Genomic DNA, 24,989 nt, shown 5'->3' on the forward strand with positions numbered 1-24,989 from the left:
TAAAATCACAACAAAAACATAAAACAATTCATTAAAATACAGATTAAAATACAATTTAAAATTAAATCTAAACTGCAGCCTCATTTTTAAGTAGCCCACCAATCACACCAAAAGAACGAAACATCAGGGTTAAACTGAAACCAACCCAAAGGCTAGGTGGAACAGCTCCGTCTTGCAGGCCCTGTGGAAAGATGCCAAATCCCGCAGGGCCCTGGTCTCTTGTGACAGACTGTTCCACCAAGTTGGGGCCAGTACTGAGAAGGCCCTGGCCCTAGTTGAAGCCAACCTAGCATCCTTGTGGCTCGGGACCACCAACAAATTATTATTTGAGGACGTTAAGGTCGTACCCGGGACATACTTTTCTGCAAAGAGGCAGAAAAATATTAAACTGCTACAGGGATTTGGAGGGAAGTTTTAACCCCTCTCTAAAGCACACTTCTCACACTGCAGATTCTCATAAGTGAAAATTCCTCCTAGCCCAAATTCATTTGTTGCTCCTAGCCAGTGATCCAGAATGCTATGAGTTAAATGTATTTGTCCATCTCAGGCTTTATTCTGGATTGACAGGACAGAGGACATCTCAGATGATCTCAGGTTGTGTTGTTGTTGTTGTTGTTGTTGTTGTTGTTGTTGTTGTTGTTGTTTTGCTGTATGCATGTATGAAACCCAACACATTTGATTCTGGGATGTTCTGTCCCTTAAACACCAAGCCTCTTATTTCCTAGGCTCCCAATACACCAGGGCCCAACATACATATATTCCTTCAGATGAAGATCAGCATCAAGATGAAAAGGGGAGGGAATCTTGCTAAAGACAAGGCTGAATAGCTAACAGCACTGGCAAAACTTGGGACCTGGAGCTGTGATGTTGCGTCTCTGGAATACCAGTGTCTCATAGTTAATTGGAATGCCCACTAGAGTTTTTATGATGCTGACTAAGGACGAACCCTTAAAATGGGATCTGTCTCTTGAAACAACACAACATTAAAAGTTAGTTTGGGCCTTGGGTCACTTTCAGGTAGTGCTCAGAGCCACAGCCTGCCCAATGCCTCCCAACCTGCCTATCCCATCCCCTAGCTGTGCCCCAGGCTTCTAATTGGGTCAGCGCTAGTACCAGCAACTCCTTACATGCTGAGTAAAGGAGCAAATGTCTGTACTTAGCTTGAGAAAAGCTAAACTATGGAACTCCTTGGTGCAAGGAAAACACTGGGTCAAAGAATTTAGCAGTTTCCAAAGAAGGAATACTGTATATTCTGGAGTAAAAGACTACTTTTTAATACAGGAAAATCTTCTCAAAAGTTGGGGGTCATCTTATACGCCGAGTGGTGAATCTGCGGTCGAGTATATCTCAAACTCCCTATTTTAACTGGGAAAGTTGGGGGTCGTCTTATATGCCCAGTCTTATACGCCACAAAATACGGTAGGTATCAGTGGAAAGTGATGTCAGCAATTGCCAACTGATTATGCCAAAATCTCTCCATTTGCTTCCATTTTGAGACTGGCTCCGCCCCTGCACCACCATTCTGTGACAGGTGAACTTCAGTAATTTTCAGCCATCTCAAGTGGGCTCTAGTTTAAAAAGTCAGAACCACTGCTGTAGTGTAAAGGCCCACACTATAGACTTCAACCTGGCGGATCAGTCATCCCCTCTTTCCATGAAGCATTAGAAGGTGTAGTTTTATAAGGCCCTCAGGATGTTGTTGGACTTCAACTCTCATCATCCCCAGACATCATGGCCAATGGTCAGGGATGATGGGAGTTGCAGTCCAGCAACACCTTCAAGTCACTAGTTCTCTACCCCTGATGTGAAGGATCTAGGTTCTCCAACAGAATTCTGAAAACCTCAGATAAAGTCTCACACAACTTAGGTTCTTGGACTTTCCCTGTCCAGAAAGGTTCCGTTTCATGGCATAAGCTCACGCTTCTGTCCCATAAGGCAACAACTGGGACTTCATTCAAAAAAGAATGCCTAAGGATTCTGAAATACACTAATGTGCATTTCTGAGAGCACAAGAAAATTATCTCTCTTACCAGTATGTGAATGCAAATAGTTTAAAGCGTATTCACTGTATACAGGAGTATTAATCTCTCATAAGTAGCTGTGACTGATGTACCCGTAGGTCTATACTTGAATCTTGCATGCATTCGAGGACATTGATATGAGGATGTATACTGACTGCAGAACAACTGCGGCCCTTATATGCGAGGTTATATGAAAAGAGTGAAATGAACTTTCCAGAGAAAGTATGTGGTCAGACAGTGACAGATTAAGAGGCAAAAAGGAAGGAATTTACCAAGTCATTTCCTGAGGCTCTTTGGGTGGAATCCAGTTGGTGCTTTTGCAACTGCAGAAGGGTTTTTTTTCAGGAGGGATGTCCATTAATGGAAGATGCAATGCAACCCCTCCTCCCTCCTACAGTCCCCAACACCCACAAAAATCCATTTCAGAGAGTTGGCAGACTCTCCAGAACAGGATGGAAGACAATGCTGGGGGTGTGTATGCTTTCTATAGTTGTAAGGAGGATTTAGCAAAAAATCCCCTCCCTTCTCCTCCATTAGTGGACACCTCCACTGGATCAATAGAAACATAGGCCATTGGTTAATCTAGCTCAGTACTTAATGGAACTTAATGGCAGTTGCTCTCCAGAGTCTCTCTCCTTGCCCTACGCAGGCATGTCCAAAGTCCGCTTTGGGGGCCTAATCCGGCCTGCTGCCGGTTGGTTTAATCCAGTCCCTGTGGCAGTTTATTTCCTGGGGTAAAATCCTTAAAAAAGCTCAACAACATCATTCCTTTAAAAAGGTTAACAACTGTGGTTGGCCCTTTGGTCGGCCCTCATGGCCCTTCACTTCATCAAATCTGGCCCTCTTGGAAAAAGTTTGGACACCACTGCATGACCGGGATATTCTGGAGATGGAATCTGAGACATTTTGCATGCAAAGTATGTACTTTAACACTGAGCTAAGGCCCTCTCCCAGCTGTGAGCACAAGAGCTTCAAATGGAATCCAACTGGATCCCATCTTCTGCCTTGAAACATGCAGCCTCTCATCTACCACCATGTGCTCATAAAAGCCCAGGCAATTGTATACATTGTCCATCACACATATGATCACATGCAGAAGCCCCAAAAGTTCTGCTCCATGTATTCTTCCCTGTCCTTCAAAGTAGTATTTTGCACGACGGAGAATCCTCTACTCGCCATGGCAGTCAGGCTACCGTTGGTTTACATTTACCTCAAGCTGAGGAGATGCTTAATGCTGCCCTGCTTTATGATGAAAGAACAGCAGTGCATTCTCAGCTGCAAGGAATTTGAAAGAAACCTGGTGCTGGGAGCAAAATGAACATGCTTTTCACATTGGGGAACCCTAAATAATTAAACCACAGCAGCAGGGGCCCTAATTGGGCTGGGTCCCTGCTCTGTGCTGTGCTTAGCAATATGGTTAATGAAGCCCTGTTGTTAAGCAAGGAAATGGCTGCCTCCATGAAAGAAGTGAAGGCAAGGGAAGGAACGAAAAGAATCTGACAGACAGCTCTCTGGCTGGCCCGTTTCACAAGATGGCTCAGCAGAGCATTATAACAGTGGCATGGCCAAACTCAAGAGTTGAAACAAGAGACAAGATGGCAGCCATGGAGAATGTAAGACATCTGTTGTTACCATGCAGGTGCATTGCTGAGGAACCATCTTTATTGCTAATGCCTTGACCCCTGCACTTGACCCCCGATGTTACTTTCCAGCCAATTCTAGATGATGCCCAGTTTCTGATTCATTCTTTTTCTTTTTTTTTTTTAAAGGCCACAAACCAGCCATTTGGAAGGCATAGCAAATGGAACAGTTGCTGATACTGCCACCTTCAAAGGAATGAGGGAGCCGAGGGAGGGGGTGTGGCCTGAGTGAAAGGGGGTATGGCCTGCATGAGGGAGGCATGGCCTCCATAAAGGTCATGTTCTGATTTGCCTCACTGGGATGTTGGAGGGTGTGGTGTCTCAGCAGCTGACAGGTGGCCCAATCCTGCCATGTTTTTACTGGTAGATGTTGGAGGAAAGATTCCGCTCCAACCATCCTCAGTCCGGTGTCCTCCAGATGGTTTGGACTACAGTTCCCTTGCTGACTGGGGCTGCTGGGAGTTCTGGTCCAAAACATCTGGAAGACAACAATGCTGTTTCTACTCCTTATGTGATCAATGCAGCATCCATGCAGAAGCCTACCCTACAGTCTAAATGTGATCAGTTCTTTTTCAGATTGGCCACCTGATCATGGAAGAGAGTCATAAGGAAAAGGGACTCATCTGGCCCACTTATAAGCCTTCTAAGGGGAGCACGCCAGGCTGAAAGTGTATGCCTGGATCACCTTGTGGGAACCTTACTGGTGATTCAGTTACCGGGCAGAAGGGATAGGCGGTCTAACACCTCCCTTCTCCTGCCCACGGTACCTGTACAGTTAGAGGCTCCGAATGAGATAAAACAGTGTTTTGATAACATCTCACTTCTGTTTAATATCAAGCCTTGGAGAGTTCATAAATAAAACAAGTGCTGGCTGGGATTTCTCATTGGCTCAAGAGCTCACAGCTTTTTGTCAGTCCCTGTCACTGCTATCTTGTCCCCAGAGGACACAGAGAGATGTGGACACTTGCTAATCAACCGGCACTTCTGCATCACCCGAACCCCAAAGTGAAAACCCGTTGCCCGCTCCTTGCAATACTTGTATGAAATGTTTTGTGCTTGTTTGACAAAGTAATAGCATCTGACACCTCTGGTTGCAATAAAGCTTCTGGGCTTTTGACTTATTTCCCACATCCCTCACTAACCTAGCACACAAAATGCATTTGAGCTGGGTCTGTGTGTCGCTTTCCCTCAGCCATAATAAAGAGCTGCTGGATAGACAGGCTGTTGTTATGCATCCTGGGACGGTCCACCAGTCTATAGGCTCCCCGCAAAAGCCACCAGTGGTGACTGGTGCCCATTGGAACTGAGGCAGTGTAAGGCAGGAGGCCAACACTAGGTGGAGCCAGAGCCAGAAACAAGCACAACCACAGCCATCAAAAGGCCTGCTTAGGCAGCCATGAGAGAGTCTGGAAGGTGTCACTGTATTTGTTGATACTAAAGTGGTTTATCAAAACTGTTTAAATAGTTTTTATTGGCAGTGTTTTAAATAGTATTTTACAGTGGCACTTGGTGCTCAGGGGGATTGGTAGGGTGGAAGACAGGGGGCCCAACAGTAGGTGGCGCCAGAGCCAATGAGAGACAGAGCCAATTCATTCTAGTCCTTGCTCCCATCCTCCTCCCTGCTGAGACTAAGGATGGGGAAGCCTGACAGCCAGTGCCTGGATCAGATGCACATAAGAAGGCAGGCAAGTGCCCCATTTGCTCTAATAATAGACCAGCCTCCACCAGTATTTTGGAAACTGCCCTGGATGATTGGATGAAGGGCTGTTTAAAAGTTGAATAAATGCTTCACTGAAACCTCTTCTCTGTACTTAGGAACAATTGCCTTATACTGAGTCAGACCAGTGGGCCATCTAGTCTGGTAGCAGATATTCAGCATTCTCTCCCAGCCCCACTTGGAGATGTCAGGGATGGATCCTGAGAATTTCTGCATGCAAAGTGAATGCTCTACCACTGAGCCATAACCCTTCCTTGAATAATTTTATGAAGAGGTGTGCAGCCAAAGGACACTGAGTCTTTCCTCTTCCTGAGGAGTGTTGGTCCCCTTCTCCTCCCTGCCCACACGCTGACACTTTCTCCCAGTCCAGCTCACATCCAGTGGCAGTTTCTGCACAGCTCTTTGAAACCTAGCACTTCAAGCTAAGCCTAGAAATAGTCAAATGAAGATTTTCATAAGTCCTCAGTTCTCTTTTTCTATATTGAATCGAAGCAAATCCCACATTTCCCACAGAGACCATTGTTCCATGATTATTTTCCCAGCTGCAAAAATACTTAAAACACACACACACAGCTTCCACTTTGAAAGTTTCTATTCTGTATGACTTCACGGGGAAAGGTAGAAGCTTATCCGCCCAAGGCAAATAGGGGGCAAGTATAGATTTGGATATTTTTATCTTGAATTGTTCATACCACTGCAATAAGCTTGCAAGACCTGGTTTATAGTTTTGAACCTATTACGTTTGCAAAACTTAAAACCCCATTGACCTCTGGAATGGGGAGGCCGAGCTCTAAGCCTTGATCTCAGCAATGCTCCTCATCATATCCATTTCTAGTTTTAATCAATAACCCTGAAATGCACAACTGTGGCACTGCGCTTCTGTCTAGTGGTTTCCAGCTGACTGCTCAGGGCACAGAAGTCTCTTGTGAGGCAAGGTTAGGTCATTTCAGTCACTGGCACTGTTTCCCCAGCTTCTAGAGTGGAAACAAATTTAAAAGCAACGAAGAATGTAGGAACAGACACAAAGTCAATGTGCCTACTTTGTTTTTGTGCATGTCCTTGGTAGAGATGATTAGTCAACAGAGGGCACGACCTCTCTCTGTGCCCATTTTATCCCAGCTCACAGTATCCAAACCTGGAGGATGTCCAGGCTTAGAAGCTTCAGTTCCCTGGGAGGAAATCCTTCTGGACTCAAGGAAGCTTATCTCCACATAGAAACTGTGCTGTGAATTACCAGTTACTGGGGGACAATATTAGCTTAAGGATGTTGCATGCTTCTCCTGCTAGTGGCCTTCCCATAGAGCACTACTGGAAAGAGGATGCTGGACCAGATAGGCATTGGGTCTGATCCTTAAGGGCTCTTATCTTCTTAAGTCATTTTAATTCTTAATGGGAGGAGTTGAATCCTGCACTCTTCTGAGCCTTCTGTTGTGTTTCCCAGACAGAATGATTCTTCCTCTTCTCTGCCTGTGCATTGTTCTGTGGGGTGGTGGGATCACTTGACCTTTCAGAGAAGATTTGGGGGAGGAACAGGGGACATGGGAGCGAGGGGGAAAACCCCATTGCACTAGTGCGAGCTCTAGTGTTGGCTTCTGCTAGCATGATGGGTTAGCTGAATCTGGGGATTTTAAAATCATTAATCACTTTGAGGTATTTTCATGGGAAGTGAATAATAATAATAATAATAATAATAATAATAATAATAATAGACTTCTCATCACTATTGTTTCAAGGCTTTACCAGCTTTACCATCTAGATTTACTAGATGTGACTTTCTATAAGGGTTCTATAATGATGCAGCTCTGCATAAAACAAATGCCCCTCAAATACCACATGGTAATAACATGGTACAGTATTCCTGGGACTGTGCCAATTTAGATTATAGGTGGAGGAATCACATTAAATTATTGCATTTTTTAAAAAATCTGCTTAATATTCTGAAGGCTGTCCACACATCCCCTCCCAATATAAAGGATGTGCATTCTCATTTTCATGTCCCCAAAACTGATAATGTACCCCAGCTAGACATTACCCCACCCACAATCCATTCCACAGGGACTGCTTATCATGCTATGAAGGATTACCATAAGGGCAATGCAAAGGAAAATGATAGCTCAGTCATATTTTAAATGATTGTGCTGACTAACCCAAAGATAAACCCATGGAAGATAGAAATGTACCTCTCAGTACAAAAGCTAAGATTCTCATGTGTCAAACGTCTGAAAGAGTTCAGCAAAGTGCAAAAATCACAAAACCTGGTGAGGCAACAAAGCTGGAGGGCTTGGGAAATATATGGTAATGATCAAGTTATGTTTGTAAGCAATAACATCTCCCTGGAGCAAGGTGGGTTGAGAAGAATCATTCATACGAACAGGCCAATTCACTGTAATCAAGGATCTGCTCGGATGATTGGAATTCAAAGGTTTTTCTTAAAGGACAAAAGCTTTAAATAAGTGTCTTGGAAAAAAAGAATATATTTGCAGTGAAGGGGTGTGTGTGTGTGAATTTAGCCTTGTGTACTTACAGCTCATAGTACTTTGAAGCCTAGTAATAGTAGCAAAGCAGGCTATAAGCAGCTGAGACTAAGGAGGCAGGCCCAAACAAGCCAATGGTATCCTACTAGCTCCTCTGGTCATGAGCTCCTGCTCAACTGAAACGGCAGTATACTCTCTGGCTATCTTCAGTGGTGGTGCTGGAGAACAGCAGAGATCAGGCCAGCAGTAGACTCCCTCTGCTTGCAAGCTGCTGATCCCGCACTTCAGGGAATAAGGAGGGTAGATCTCTTGTTGCCCAAATCCTTGGCCCCAGACACATGGGATCTTGTGCCCTAAAACAGCTTCTTAACGCACATTTAAGAGGGTTCACAAATTGTTATAAACATACCCGGAGTCTCTTTTAAAGGAAACTTGTGGCTTGGGGAAGGCAGAATAATACCCTCTGCCTTATCACAAATACTTCCACCCAATACCTTAACAGTGTGTCAAGCTCACATCAAACTAAAAAAAAGCCACTGGTTTTTTTTTTTTGGGGGGGGGGGTATTTTAGGGAGCCCCATTGTCCAGTGGTGAATTGAAGTTATCTTATGGCAGATCTGATTTCCATTGCAAACAGCAGCAGCAACAATCACAGCAATAAATAGAGGCAACATCCATAGCTGCTGTGATCCTGTCATATATGTGTGCCTGTATTGAAGCAGATAGAAGGGGAAGAAATGGAGGCAGTGAGAGATTTCACTTTCTTGGGTTCCATGATCACTGCAGATGGTGACAGCAGTCACGAAATTAGAAGACACCTGCTTCTTGGGAGAAAAGCAATGACAAACCTAGTTACAGGTGGGTAGCCACCTGTAACTAGGTTTGTCATTCTGTTTCAGTGTATCTGAAGAAGTGTGCATGCACACGAAAGCTCATACCAGGAACAAACTCAGTTGGTCTCTAAGGTGCTACTAGAAAGAATTTTCGATTTTGTAATGACAAACCTAGACAGCATCTTAAAAAGCAAAGACATCACCTTGCCGACAAAGGTCCGTATAGTTAAAGCTATGGTTTTCCCAGTAGTAATGTACGGAAGTGAGAGCTGGACCATAAAGAAGGCTGATCACCAAAGAATTGATGCTTTTGAATTATGGTGCTGGAGGAGACTCTTGAGAGTCCCGTGGACTGCAAGAAGATCAAACCTATCCATTCTTAAAGAATCAGCCCTGAGTGCTCACCAGAAGGACAGATCCTGAAGTTGAGGCACCAGTACTTTGGCCACCTCATGAGAAGAGAAGACTCCCCGGAAAAGACCCTGATGTTGGGAAAGATGGAGGGCACAAGGAGAAGGGGACGACAGAGGATGAGATGGTTGGACAGTGTTCTCGAAGCTACTAACATGAGTTTGGCCAAACTGCGAGAGGCAGTGAAGGATAGGCGTGCCTGGCGTGCTCTGGTCCATGGGGTCACGAAGAGTCGGACACGACTGAACGACTGAACAACAACAACAAATTGAAGCAGATGCTGTTTGGGGGGTTTAGGGATGCATGAAACTCTCCTATATTGTATGAAACAGAGATTGCTGGGCTGAGTAGCACTGGCTTAAGAGGTTAGTTTCCTACCTAGACATCATATGTATTGCATTAATGCAATTAAGAGGCACATGGATTTTGTTATGTAAATAGCAGCAGAGGAGAAGCACAGCTGCCTCTGGATTGTGGAGGATGAGGAGAGGAAGCTTAACTCTTCCCTCCCTGGCACAATCATAACAAAAATTTCTACTCTGAAGCTGCTATATGTGGAGAAGACTCCACAAGTGTGATTCGGGAGTTTCCCTTGAAATCCATTGGAAAATAGAGAGAAAGAGTTAAATCTATCCTCTCCTCATCCATGTTCTGCTGCCATTTAAACAGTGCCTGTTAATTGCACTTAGCTTCATGTCTTGCACGACTTAACTGTGTTGGAGAATGGGACTGGGTCCAGAACTGCTTTATACCGATGCCCAATATAACGTAACTAAGTATAGTGGCTTTTGGGGGGGAGGGGAGGGGACTCAGGATCTGCAGAAACTGGAATCACATCTGGATTTATCCAATTTAGCATCAATGCATTTGGATCAGAAGCCCTTTCTTCCAAGACAAACTCATATGCAAGATCCAATTATGTTATTCAAGCACATCTCACAGGAAAGGAAACAAGGGCCATTGAGAAATAAGGAACTTATTTCACACTTCAAGGATCTGGCCAATTGATGTCAGTAGCAGGGCAGAGTGAGGAGGTTCACAGGGCTTCTGTTGAATTATTTTTAAGCGGCTTTGATATCCTGCTTGTATCTTTCATTTAATGCCAATCAGTTGGGAGTTTTCTGCACTTGCCTATAATTGTAATGTTTTGACACAAATGGAGTAGAAAATACAAATGATGGTACTTTTCTAAGTAGGTCCTCAGTTGAGTAAAGTCTCTCCCTAATTTTATTTGCAAGAAACACGGGAGGGGGAACTCAACTCAACCATTTAGGAACTAAAGCTGGGTTAACTTATGTCCAGGGCAGCTTTTTACATTATACTGTCAATAATGTGTTTTTATGTCTCAAGGACAACATTCAGTCAACATCCTTTTGGATCCAGAAGAGGGAAGAATGGGGGCGGAATGGGTGTAATGGGTGCAGGGTGTGATGGTGTTGGGTGGGCTTATGCACACTTTGCCAAAACATGCTTTGGCCTGGAAAGCAAGCCCCTCGGAAATGGGGAGTTGTCTGAACTCTATAGGTGTGTATCTTATGCCCCCTAGTACTTTATTCAAATAATGCTTTTGTGTTCATAAAGATGATTCCTTTTAATCATTTCCCACAACTGATCCCTGATAAGTAAAAAAAAAAACCCTTTCCAACTATGTGTATGCGAGTGAGGACACTCACATCATGAATCATGGTCTTTTGATTTTTAATAAATAAATTTTCATTGGAATTGGGAGGGGAAAAATGTCAAGTAACGTGCATGTAACTTGATAAGAAACTTTGTGTGCCTCAATGTCAAAGGTCCTTCAGGGATTACAAATAACTGCTCCAACATCTTTGGTAGAAAAAGGCTTCAGAGGCTTGTTAAATGTTTTCTCCCTGTCATCTACTTCTATCTTGTTATTTAACACAGTTTCAGACACTGAAACTCTCCAATAAAATCACACTGACAGACAAAGTTAATGGAGATGTTCTAGGGAGTTATTTCCAGTTGCCACAGGTTCATTGTCTCTTAGACTGAGAAATAGGCCTCCCTTAAGAGGACACATATTTGATTGGGTAAAGACACAGAACTTTTTCTTCTTCAGATCAAGCACAGTTCCTACGTATATTTTTATTAAAACAGAAGACAACTTGCCCCTTTCTAATCAGTGAAATGTCTGAGAGTAGCCAAGGATAACATGGTTCCTTGCTTGATTTTAAACTTCTGTATTTTATACTCTTACGGTGTTCGTCCAAATGAGTTCACAGGATTGCATCTAGCCCTTCAGTGACTCTGACTGTAAGAATGCTAAAACGGTCAAAATGATTGGATGAGTTTAGTGGAGTGGAGTCCCTTATGTAAGGGAGAATAGCTGATAGTGGGCTTTATAAGTGGCAAGCAAACGTCTTAATGGGAAGCTTTTCCCCACCTAAGGAGAGCAAGCTGTTCAGATCTTGCCCAGGCATATCTCTACATTACCTAAATAGTTACCCACCTAGTGTAGTCCTTTATGGTGCACACTTTAAATGTGCAAATATAAGATTCTGGTATGCACTTGAATCTGTCTTGCAAGATATTGACAGTCTGAAGGGACCCTGAGTTATTACTTTTGTCATAACTAGGGAGTTCAGACTAAAATATTTCTTCACGAGTCTAACCTGAATAGGAAAGCCTCCATTGTAAATTTCCCATCAAGCTCTATTTGTGACCATGCGAAAATAGGGTAGGATGGTTTGAATGGATGGAAACACAGAATGAATTATTTATTTTGCTGCAACCCTGCTACTTCCCTGCAAACAACACCGCTGGCCACAGTGAATCAGAGTGCCCTTTATGAAACATTCATGCAATGAGCACAGCACCCACCTGCAAGTACTGATAGGCTAAATCTTGATGGCAGGACTTGGATTTCAGCAAAGCTCTATCGATGGTAGCGGAAGCCTTTTGGCACATTTCCCGTGCATGGCTGAGCGTGAGCGTGGACCAGGAGCCTCTCTTGATGTAGTTGGACTCGCTGCTGATGGGGATGTTGGCACAGGGGGTGACCTTGAGGTCATTATTGCTCTTGGAGGATTTCAGCATATGTTCACTGATTGTGTTGTAAGCATGCATGAAGTACCTAGGCTGGCTGTGATCAGGCTGTCTGCTTAGAGTCATGAGGCCCATAGGGTTGCGATAGTTGCAGGTGTCGCTGTCTAGATTGTCATCTGAGCTCCACCAGCCTGATATGTTGGATCTGGTCCTGCGTTTCGTCTCGGTGGTTTTTGCCCGGTCCTTACTTTTGCTCCTGCGGTTCTGCTTTGAGTCCTCAGTGCCTTTCTTGCCATTCATGCTGCCTTTGGAAGCACCTTCCAGGGATTGGGACTTGGCAAAAAGCTTTTGGACCGAGTGAACCAAGTGTCGAATCCTCCCGGGGCTCTCGCTCCGGTGTTTAGCGTCAGAGGTTCTCTGGAACTGGAGAGTGCTGAAGCCATCTCTGTGGACAGGCAGCTGCTTCTCAAACTGGTCCAGGAGGTTGGCAGGGAGCCTGTTGATCTTGGTGGCTTGGGCATGGCTTGGAAAGGGATTCTCATCGGGCACTTCGAAGTGAGAGTTGTAATGGATCCGTGGAAATGTGCTGCTGTTGGAAATCTGGTTGTTGAGTGGAAGGAGGCAATCACTGTGGAGAGAGTTGGGCGTGGGGAATCGAGGGTCCATTGTGTAGGAGTCTGTGGGGCTGAGGAGATAGGGATTCCTGTCTTGAGTGGCATAAAGAGAGTCTTGAGGGGAGTCCAAGTTATCAGAGAGATGGCGGCTTCTGTTATCTCCTAACCCCTTCATGGTACAAAGGTTTCCTAGAGCATTGCTTCTGGAGGATGGTGTTGAGGATAGTTCAACTCTGTTCCTTGGTCACACTCTCTCCTTTGGGAGATTGCCCTAAAGTCAAAGAAAGACAAACAGACAGGTTGTAACTGATGGAACATGCTTTCTTTCCAATGTTTAGGCAGAAAGTGTTCTTGTTTATGTAGCTAAAATGTGCACCAGAGTAGAAGAGACAGGCATCTGTAGGCTTGAGAGGAACCCCAAGCTTTGCAGAAGTTAAAAATAAATAAATAGAAAAAGGATAAGGTGGGGGGAGAACTTAAAAACAACAACACTGAGAATGCTCAGTGCCTATAGAATACCTATTGGCTGTTTTAGGGGGTGTCAGGCAGAAAACCATGGCTGGAGGGGGCCAGAATGGCTGGAATCCTGAAGAAGGTGTACTTCATGTTGCAACATTGTTTAGCAGGTCCCAGTTGTAAACATAAACACCACTGGCAGACCAAATGGACATTATGGTGTCCAGGAGACATATAAACTGGGACAGTCAAAGCAGAATAGGTTTAAATTGCTCTCTTTTGATTATTCCCCTCCCCTCACAATCTGAGAAGTAAATCTGCTCAGTTTCATAGATGAATCTGTAGATCTCCCAGCCTATTAAGCTGACTCCCATGAAATATGTTTCCACTTGTTCTCATCTAGCATCACCAACTCATTCTAATTAGCTGGGAATTTCAAAATATCTTGCCGCTTGCTTGAGGGCATATGAAGTCATAGATCCAAATGAGTGAAAAATCTATGCACTCTTCATTCAGTCACTTTACCCCCAACTTTATAAATGGGAGGGAGCTCTGGAATCAGCTGGAAAGCCCATAGATTCTTTAAAGGAAACCTCGGTGATCAATATTAAGAGCCAGTTTGGGTTAGAGGTGGAAGAAGGATTTCAGTAGCCTGATTCATATCCAATTAAACCAGAAGCACTTAGATTTAAGCTGATTTAATCTAACTGAAATCAATGGGACTAAACAAGCTTAGATCCAAGAATCAAGCTGTAAGAAAAACATCTATAAACGGATCAAGTAACTTTCTTCCCTTCCCTTATGAATTTCTTCCTGATAATGTTGCCTATGAGTTTTATGAGGATGGATCTAGCCTCACATCACAGTCGCAACTACCGGAGCATGAAAGAGCTATGACTTGATAAGTGCTTGCGGAAATATATGAAAGGCAACGTTATTCTTTTATTCTTTTCCTCCCTTACAAATCCCGGCTTGCCAAGGGCTTTGGCTTGGCTCCTTTTCCATTCCTCATCATGCTACGTATTGTGCATTAGGCACTCCAGAGTTTAGAAGCAAGCAGCTGCGAGGCACTCTCCAGCTCCCTGCGATTGCAATGATAAGGCCGTGAATGAGGAACTTGCTGAGAGAAGATGCAAGCGACTTGAAGGGTGTAGGCAGTTGGGGCAGCATAGCAATGGGCCATGATTCCGTCTCCCCCCCCCACCCCCTCAGCAAAGCTAATTGGACAAGCAGAAAGGTCAAGGACAATTCAGGAGCATCAGTCATGCTTCTGTGCTCTGTAACATCCATATGGATCTGCCCATAAATATGTATATAGGAGAGGAGGAACACAGAGTCCTCTGCACACAATCCCACATTAGTAAGAGCATTTGCAGCTATTCATGCTAAGATAATAGCCATCAAATCTTCCTTCCTGATTGCTGCAAGCAATTAGCTCCTACCCCAGAGCAAAGAGATGCTTTCATCCTTGCAGAAATAGCTGGGGTAGGCAGGTGCATTATTGCATTTTCATGCCTGCTTTCTTTAGAATTGCTAGGTATTTGGGCCACCATCATTAGAAGTGGGAAATGATATTGATGGGCCACCTGGCCAGGCTTGGCTGGCTTACAGGATCTCAAGTTTTAATGGCTCAATGTAAGATAAGGCATATGCTTTATGCACTCCTCTACATGCCACAGGTGGAAAGTCTATTCTTCACACAGTATCGAAAGCTATTCCATCCATCCCACTACCTGACAGAAGGCACAATTCCTTTCCTCAACAAGCCTCATTAGGAGAAATAACAGATGTGCAAAAGCATTGTGTTCCTTTCCATGGTGCTTGCTGGGTAGAAGAACGTCCAAGCAGATTGTGACCAGATTCACCGCTTCCCTTCTTTAGCAACCCCTCTTCACCTGAAAAGAGTGACAAGATGTCCCATTCTGCGTTACTGATGGAATCTTTTTGGCTGCTGTCAGGCCAGGTCATTGCTCATGGGGACTAGGCTTTGGCTTGTGATGGCCTGTGATGTTTTGTAAGCATAGCTTACAAAACATTTGCCTGGTTCTAGACAAGGTCCACACAACTTGTAACCCTGTAAAATAGTCTAAGGCTTGCAACTGGAGGAGGTCACTATTTTGGGAGGTAGATCAGCGCTATGCGTTGGAAACACTCCTCCCAAAGCAGCACGGTGAGGGCGCATGAGAAGAACACAACAGCCATGGGCCCTGGATCACAGCCTTCTCATGCTGTCCTCCCCAAACTGCTTTGTGAGGCTGGGATCTGATCAGATCCCAGCCTCACAAAGCAGCGCAGGGCTGGCTCAGGGAGGGCAGCATGAGCAGCGTGCCCCCTCCCAATGCACCCGGGACAATCATCCCAGAAGCCCCCCATGCTACACCCCTGCCCTGACATACATACATACATTCATTTGAATTTCTTCATAAAGTCTATGCATGTGAAGCTGTACATGAAGAGGCTCTATACTAGGGTCCTGTCTCAATGTTCTTGGACTACAACTCCCATCAGTCCCAGCCAGCATGACCAGTCAACAGGGATAATGGGAGCTGTAGTCCAATGACATCTGGAAGGCATCACATTGACCATTCTTGCTCAGACAGACCTTCAAATTAATGGTTGTGGGATTCCCAGTTGGAGGCAGGGACTGCTGCTGTGGCTCTGTCTCTCTTTCTCCCCACATATCACTGGGGATTAATTTGGGGGAATCTCAATAGGGGTGAATTATGATAAGCGTTAGTTTATACATAAATAGGCCTATATGTTGAGTTACAATAGCTACACATTCTCTGTATTTTTCAGAAACAACTCAAGCCATTTTTGTTTTGGAAAGACTTTCCTGCTAGATGGAAAGGTCTCTGCCTTAGACGTTCATTTTGCATTGGTTTCTAAATTAAGCTTCAGTTCTTTTTTTGTACTTTTCTTATGACTATTTCTAGCTGTTTTTTGACATTTTATACATGTAAAAGGTGAAAAATATAATAATAATAATAATAATAATAATAATAATAATAATAATAATACAGTGGTACCTCGGGTTACATACGCTTCAGGTTACATACGCTTCAGGTTACATACTCTGTTAACCCAGAAATAACGCTTCAGGTTAAGAACTTTGCTTCAGGATAAGAAAAGAAATCGTGCTCTGGCGGTGCAGCAGCAGTGGGAGGCCCCATTAGCTAAAGTGGTGCTTCAGGTTAAGAACAGTTTCAGGTTAAGAACGGACCTCTGGAACAAATTAAGTATGTAACTAGAGGTACCACTGTAACAACAACAACAACAACAACAACAACAACATAGGGCACTTGGCTAATGTTTTTCTCTTTGCAAAAGTATAGTTCAGCTAGACTGTCAAGTAGTCCAGCTCTCTGTTGGGGGAATGTTTTGGGGTGGGAAGGCAAAACCAATAGGAAAAGCACTTCACCTATTTCTCTCCTTTCAGCCATATCATGCTTCCAAAACCAACCAAGTGTTTTCCTCACAGAGCAGGCAAGGAACTCTGCAAACTAAGCAAGCAGCCATTAAAGTGGGGCTAATGAGACAGAGTTGGCAGAGAGCCAGTAGTACGCTGCATATTGGGGATCTTTAGCTGGCATCTTGTCTATTCTTGAGTCCTTGGCTCAGTAGGTGACTTGACCTTGGCCAAAGGCTTAAGATCTGTGGGTGTCTGTCAAACTGAGCCGCATGGCTGGGTGAAAACAGGAGCCCCACTGAGAAGCAGCAGCTGCCTCTGAATTGAGCTTCCCCAAAGGCATGAATCACACACACACACACACACACACACACACACACACACACGGAAAGGGCAATGGGGAGGGCAGGGGGAAACATGCACATACACACACACACACCAGAAATCTATAATAAACAGAAGCAGAAACTTTGATCAGCATGAGGTGAAGTACACAGTCTTAAGCAGCAAAGTCCAGCGCTGCGTCAGGAATGCAACAGAAATGTCAGGCTGTAAGCTTTGAAACAGAGGGCTTGGGGCTTGTTGTTTTCCTTTTATCAGGAGCAAGTAGGACCAGCAAGAAAACGTTGCAGTGCTGGGAGTGCTGCTGTAAGGATTCCAGCCATGCCATTCCTATCTCCCTCACTTCCCCAACAATTAGCCATCATCACTGAGTACCTCGGTCCTCGTTGGGCTGTTCTGGGCTTCCTGTTCTCCCTTTCCCCAGCCTTCTGTGTTGATACCTCCCTCTTGGGTAGGTGGTCTTGTTACAGCCACATAAGTGATGACACTCAAAGCCTGAGCATCAGCAAGGTGGCCATGTGTCCTACTTTACAGAGGACAGTCCTCTGCTTGAAGGCATGCTTGGTTTTCAGGGCTGTCCAGTCCAGATCTAGTTTAATCATAAAAGAACCATTGTAAGGGAAAGCAAGAGGGTCCTCCAATACTTAACCTGGGAGTGGGCACAGAGGTCACTTGGTCTCCACAATGGTGAGATGTACTGCATTGCTGACTGAAGTATAGTAATTAATTACAAATTTGCATCTTTCTATATATGTATTAACTGGCATATGAAAATATTACATAGATCTGCGGACTCTTTCTTGGTGGCACATTTCCTCTCTTTTGGTGATGTGTAACAGGCCATCCTTAAGATCAGAATCAGAGGGTTCAATGATGGCATTTTAAAAGACCCAGGAGGCCAGGGTTCAAATCCCCATACACACATCAAGTTCACTGGGTGACCTTGGGCCAATCACTATTTCTCAGACCAAACTACCTCACTGGGTTGTTGTGAGGATACACTGGAGAAAGAGAGAAACTATGTACACCTCCTTGAACTTCTTGGAGGATAGGCGGCATTACACACACACACACACACACACACAGAGGTGGGTAGCCGTGTTGGTCTGCCATAGTCGAAACAAAATAGGAAACAAAATAGGAAATTCTTTCCAGTAGCACACACACACACACACACACACACACACATGCATACAAAATTAAGTCTTTGTAGAAGTGCAGTTCTGGAATTGTTACTGGTCACGTTGTTTCCCAACTAGCACAAATAACTTTTGCTTTCAGTTTTAAAAGTGTAAATCTTTAGTGTTCAACTGGCAGATAATATCCCACAACAGAATATATCCTGTCCTAAGGAGTGCTGTGCTGTTTTCTTTCTTTCTTTCTTTCTTTTTTTTTTTTTTAAAAAAAAGCTTTTAAAAATTAGGAGAATGGGGAGGGAAGAAGAGAGGGATTATTAAAGAGAGGAAATACGGACATAGACAGTAAAAATAAAATATTGAAGTATTTTCCATGCTGCAGGCTTACAGCTGAGACCTGGGTGTGAAATAGTTGGACTACTGGCTTTGATAACTACATGGAGGGCAAATCTATTAGTGAAATCATCCATTTTCAGAGCCATTGCTTCTGACTGCTAGATGCTGAGCGTTAGCAACAGGGGGTGAACATTGCTCCATTGCACTGCTTGCAAACTTCCTTGAGACATCAGCCACCTAATGTGGTCTGTGTGGGTAGACAGAATGCTGAGCTGGATGGATCATTGAGATGGCCAGCGTACGAGCTTGTCTTATGTAGCAGGATATTACAGTACTTTGGGGAGTGTTGTGCTGCATATTCTTCAGCTGTTTCGGGAAGCAACAAATGTGCATCAACGCATGGCAGCCTCAACTCTGCAGCAGTGAAAAAAGATGCTGGCAGACACCCTGCTCTAACGTAGGACAGAAGCTCAAACAACTTGTGTTTTGTCTTGCTTTTTCTTAATGTATGTCCAAATTGGACCTCAACCCCCCTGCCTCTCCCTGCCCAGTGTGGTGAAATGTGCACGGGGGCAGGGAATATCTCAGACACTACAAAGAGGAGGAGCAGTTCTCATAGCCTCTCTGTAACATAAGAAGCTGTTCTCTGCGTGCAAAATGAGCTGTATCTTCCTGTTCTTGTCCTTTTATAGTATGAAAATAAAAAAGTGCCTTGGCACAGCAGCAATTAACTCATTTATTGCTTGCTTACACAGGAAGCTGCCTTATACTGAGTCATATCATTGGTCCATCTAGCTCACTACTGTCTACATGGACTGACTGCAACTCTCACTAGATTATAGGGTTGGGAGGGATCCCAGGGGTTATCTAGCCCAACCCCCTGCAGTTTCAGTCAGGGGCCCCTCTCTGCTGTACCTGGAGATGCTGGGGAATTGAACCTGGGACTTTCTGTATGCAAGGATGCCAGGTATGGGGTAGGTGGGCAAGGTTTTTTTTTGGGGGGGGGGGGTGGTCTCACAGGCCCAACGCTGGTGGGCCAAATTTGGCCCATGGGCTGGAGGTTCTCCAATGCTGGTATGGGGTTTCTTATGACTTGGCAAATTCAGGTTCCATATCCTCCTTTTCACAGCCCCCTTAGGACACCCCTTTCAGTTCTTGAGTGCTACACTACTGCAGTCAAAGTTCTGGCTAGCAATTACAAGCCTTTTAGGTTTATTTGAGCATACAGGTCCAAAAGCCCTTCATTTTTTTTTCTTAAGCAGTATAGCATCACTTGCAAATGGCAGTGTTTTATAGTATTCCCAGGGCGGGGGTGAGGGGTTAGGACCTTGAAATCTTTGGCAGATTATCTTTTCCAATCTGGATACTTAAGGTTGTTTAAAAAAAAATAATAGAGAAGGCACAGATTAACCCCGGACTTTTTGCATAACACAATTTCTTTTCCAAGTAATTGATTGAGAATGGCAAAAAAAGCCAGAGGAAAAATGCCCAGTTAAAGCTCTAGTCTGTTAATAATCTGGAAAATTGTGGGTTTTTATTTAATACTCTTGTATGTCTTTCCACATTTCACAGAGAAAGTCATTTATAATTCACAAGAACAGCTTTCCAATTTCAGAGAAGAGGTCATTCAGAAAAATCTTTATTTTCTTCATTGATATAATAGCAATAAGTGCAAGAGTGCTTAACATGGGGTTGTTCCAGGTGTTATTGGGCTACAACACCCATCATACTTGGCCATTGATCATGCAAACTGGGGCTGATGGGAGTTGGAGTCCAAGAACATATGGAGGACCACTGATTAGTCTGAAATAGTCCAGGCAAGGCTACTGGTTAGCTACTACTGGCTGGCTACTGATGGGCAAGTCTGTCAATTTTGTTTCCTCAGTTTCTCATTCTCCCAGTATTCAATTTTCCATATTTCCACATCAGTTTGTGATACACACACACACACACACACACACACAGTCATCATGAAAACTCATCAGCACTTTTGTACAGATTTGTGTTTATAGGAACATTTTTGTATGCAATTTTGCCCAGCGTGTCTATTTCTGCAAAGCAATATCCTTTAATATTTCCATTTTCGTATGTTGTTTTCACTAACATGCATTTTAATGCACACTTTCCCCTAGTATATGCATTTTTGCACACAATACGTGGTTGGAGAACTGTATTGCAAAATTCAAGAAGTGAGGATTCCTAAGGATGGCTGTGTTTCGGTTTGCATATTGTTTTGTAAAGTGCCAATCAGGTGGATTTGCCTTTATATGTTAACTGAGTCAAAGATGTTTCCCTTCACTACTCCTGGCTTACCACAATCAAGTAAAACCAGTGTTAGCTGTCGGTCTGCATGAGCACCTACATCTGTCTTCAGCCATTCAATGTTTAGCGACTAGTTTCCAATCTCTGGGCCAATTTATATGCTAAGTGGTGAAACTTTGTTGGACTGCACCACTTCAGGCAGCAGGTCAGGGGTGGCTAACATGTTGCTCTCCAGATGTCATTGGACTACATACCCCATGAGCCCCAAGCCAACATGGCCAGTAATCAGAGTATGTAGAAAAATACTGTACCCCATCAAAGAGAAGTGTTCTCATGATTTGTCTTTGTGCAGGAAGGTGAAGTTTTACTCTGTTTTTGTTTTCAGGCTTGAAACATGCAGTTTCCCACTCCTACAGCTTGTAGTGGTACAGCCGAGGAAAATATTTCCTACTGGTTTCTGCAGAGCGTTTTAACTGGAGCTGAGACATACGTAGCACATTCTCTGCACACACTTTTGCACGTCACCTCTGCATTCTGTGCAGTCCCTTTGTCACAGGGGGCAAAGGGCAGCAAAACAAGTTAAAATTGCCTTCACTGGTATACCGATGACCCGGGCAACAGGAGCATATCAAGAGAAGTAGCCTACAGGAAAGTGTTAAGCTGTGAGCTAAAATACTCTCTCCCATTCAATTTGCACTTTCTCCTGGTTTCCCAGCATGCATGTTTTGGCTTTTCCAACACCCTCACACAATGAGTGTGAAGAGGGAGTCTTGCCACTGTGGAGCAAAGATGAGCTTACATCACTTTTCACTTTGGCTCTTGGGTGGAGTGTAAGTGTTTTGGAACACTCCAAGGCTAAAAATAAGTCTACCAAAATCTATTCTAATCTTTGCAAGCAAATCTCATCTCTTTGTTACAGAACAACACCACCTCCAGATTCACTAAACCTTGTGTCAAAAAGGTACTTGTATGTTTTATGCAGTTTGTGGGCAGGTGGCATCTACTCCTTGTCCTGTTTCAGTATTAAACACAACTTCTGTAAACATCTGAAGCTTTTGGGCAATTTAGTTTTGTTCCTCCATTCCTTGGTTTAACCACCCAACAATACACGTGTGCTTATCACATATATCCCCTAGTTGCTAATAACGGATTTCAGAAGGTGCTGTATTTGAAACAGGGAATGATTCAATAGGTACTCTTTCAAATGACTTTCTGTGAAGTCTCTTGAATGATGTTTTCTCTAGGATGCTGCTCGGAATTGCTGCCAGATCTTTGATTGGCAATGAAATAGGGACATTTCCCGTGGTGGATCCACCAGGAAATGAAATTGTTCATGTGAATGCAGGTTAAGTGTGGGGCTTCCCAAAGTTGTGCCACCAGGAACCCATCCTTTTAAGCCAGAAGAGAAATCCAGTTTTAATGGATTAGTCATTACAGTATCTATGGCAGGCTCCACAGCACATTCATTAACCATATCTAAGGCTGACTGACTTAAACCACTCTGAGAACTGTAGCTCTGTGAAGGGAATGGGGGGGGGTTGTCTCCTAATAACTCTCAGAACAAGTTAACAAGCCTTTTCCCTTATGAACCAACCCAGACTCTATGATCACCATCTGAGGCCCTTCTTCATATGCCTCCTTCATGAGACATCCACAAGACATCCACAAGAACAGGCCTTTTCTGCAGTTGCTCCCCACTTATGGAATGCTCTCCTCAGGGAAGCTCGCCTGGTGCCTTGTTACATATCTCTAGGTGCTAGGCAAAAACATTTCCCTTTTCCCAGGCCTTCCACTAATTAAACAATCCATGGACTTTTAAACTGTGTTATTAGGATTTGAACCAAAAACAGGGTCAATGAGAAACAAGAGGGGGAGGTATCATCATATTTGAGAGAACCCTCAATCAGGATTGGGGAACCTTTGACCCTCCAAATGCTGCTGAACTAAAACTCCCACCAGCCCCAGCAAGCATGGCCAATGGACAGCACAGCAACCTATGGAGGGGCAAAGTATGAAGTATGGAGAAGTACGAAACATATTTTAAAAACAAAACCAAAGAGGGCAAACTCCCCAATCCAAACAGTCTAGTGATGACTGACCATGTCTGGTAGCCACACAATGTTGATTGTCGGAAAAGAAATATGGGGAAGAGGAAATGGAATGGAGTTTCCTGGAGGAGAGCAAGGCAGGCTGGAATCCTGAACAGGGGCATTACTATTTGGAGGTGAGGGGGATACACTGTAGATCCCACATGTGCATGTATCTCTATGTATGTATATGTGTGTGTCTATACACATAAATACAGACACGCCGCTAGAAATCAGAAGTGCCATGTTTCCAGTAACAGAGCTCAGTGACAGTGGTGATTTAGAGGTATTAAAAGGTACCATAAAAAGGGGCATGACTATTCTTCCAAATAAGCTGTCACCTTTTACTTCAGAAATTAAACATTGACTCCATACACTTGGATCATAAATCCTGAAATATTTCTAGATCCCAGTATTTGGGGCATGTTGGTAGGTGGTTGTTGATGTGCAATGGCTGATGCAGTGGGGCAAGTACTTGAATTAAGTACTTGGGGACTGTTTGCACTCAGATAGTCAAGACCATCTAGCCTCTTGCTTAATGGGATGGAGTCTGAAAGTCTTGGCTGTCTTCTCCTTGTCCTTTCCCTACCCTTTTGGCAGCCACCCCAGTAGGGCAGAAGGGGAAGCAGGCTTTTCACAAAGCAGTCCCCTCTTGCCCGGAGACAGATTATGTTGTTTTCATTACATTTCAATTCCGTTTTGCAATCTATGATGCATTCCAGAGAGGCACAAAGGAGAAAAATCATTTTCTTCCATTTTACTTTTTTTTTTAATTTGGGAGGATGAAAAGCATAAAATTAATTTTCTCAAATCCATGATCCCTACAGCTTGCAAATTCATCAAGGTTTGTGAGCGAAGGTTTAAGTCACACACTGGTTATTTCTGATAAAAGGGCTTTGTGTCTGTTTAATTTCAGTCTTACTGGGTGCCAATTTCTCCCCTGATGAAGAAGAAAACTGGTGAAATAAGCCCCGAAGTCTTTCAATTTATGTACATCTTAGTCCTTCTTTTTGCCTTCTTAATTTTGCTCCTGAGAGGTAGGTATCTGGCATTATCACATATTTAATTGTCATGTTTTTCAGGGAGCAATCCTAAGCTCCCAGGAAGGACAACTGGGATCTATCCCTTTGGATACTGCAGGACTTCATCTCAATGGTTGGAGAATGATGTCCCTGGCTGCAGCTAGAAATCAGAGGTCTCCCTGGCATGGATAAGAAAGCTCCACCATTGCTGCTGATCCTCAGTGTTCTGAGAGATGCTAGAACCAAAAAGGGGTGTTTCTGGGGTGTGTCAAGACAGTCTAAAGCTCACATATTCTCTAGACAGTTTCAGCCCTGGACCAGCCATTTTCAGAGGTAATGTATTTCTAGTTAAAACTACATTTGGTGTAGTTTTAACAGAGAAAGCACCTATTTTATAGCTTTGTTTTACTGTGTGTGTGTGTGTGTGTGTGTACTGTCTCTCTCTCTCTCGTTAAAAGAATCTGTTAGGAGAAATAGAAAAAAGAAACCAACAAACCCAGCAGAGTTTGGGAAGCGTGGGTTCTCCAGTATGGGTTCCCACCCCCCATTGTTCTGCCCAGCATCTACCTGTGTTATAGTCCCAGTCTGTCTCGTTCAGCCTTGCTAACACTCATATCCATTTAAAATGCCATTTGGAATTATGGGCTATAATACATTCTACATTCAACTTCTACACACCTGCCACCCCTAATTTCAGGATGAAAACTATCCTAGGACAGATATAGGGAACCTGTGACTCTCCAGATTTTGGACTCAAACTCCCATTATCCCTGACTATTGACCATGCTGGCTGAGGCTGATGGGAACTGGAGTCCAACAACATCTGGAGGGCCACAGGTCCGCTCCTGTGTCCTAGCAGAAGCTTTGCCTCTGCTTTATTTTAAAAACATAAAAAACACCTCTTTTCTCTAAATGCAGCATGTTATTGCTTATCCACGTTGGTGAGCATTTTCTGAATTTGATGAAATTTGACCCATGAAAGTTTGTAACATAATAAATCTGTTGTGCTTTTAAGGTGCTACAAGACTCTTTGTTGCTTTCACTGCCATGGACTAACAGAGATACCCCACCAGAATTGGTCACAGATAAAACGGCTCTTCTGCAAGCTCATTTTCAAACAAGGTTGCAGAATGTCAGTGTGAGCTCTTTCAAAGAGGCAGTGCTCAGGGCAAATAAAAAAAAAGGCCGGGGCAGGGGCTAGAAGCAAAACTCAACTCTCAGCA

The 24,989-nt window shown here is 43.9% G+C and overlaps 1 protein-coding gene across 2 annotated transcripts in view; it reads right to left on the reverse strand.

Moving 5' to 3' along the window:
- The window catches only part of DLGAP4 (DLG associated protein 4), a 125,269-nt gene that overhangs the window by 90,238 nt on the left and 10,042 nt on the right, over nt 1-24,989 (reverse strand). For both annotated transcript variants that reach the window (XM_033153323.1, XM_033153324.1), the window contains exon 2: nt 11,938-12,987. In XM_033153323.1, the coding sequence (XP_033009214.1) occupies nt 11,938-12,891 (954 nt within the window). In that variant the 5' untranslated portion in view covers nt 12,892-12,987. The remainder of the gene's footprint in view (nt 1-11,937; nt 12,988-24,989) is intronic.

The sequence above is a fragment of the Lacerta agilis genome, chromosome 6 (genome assembly GCF_009819535.1).
Source record: "Lacerta agilis isolate rLacAgi1 chromosome 6, rLacAgi1.pri, whole genome shotgun sequence".
In the NCBI taxonomy this organism is placed as follows: Eukaryota; Metazoa; Chordata; class Lepidosauria; order Squamata; family Lacertidae; genus Lacerta; species Lacerta agilis.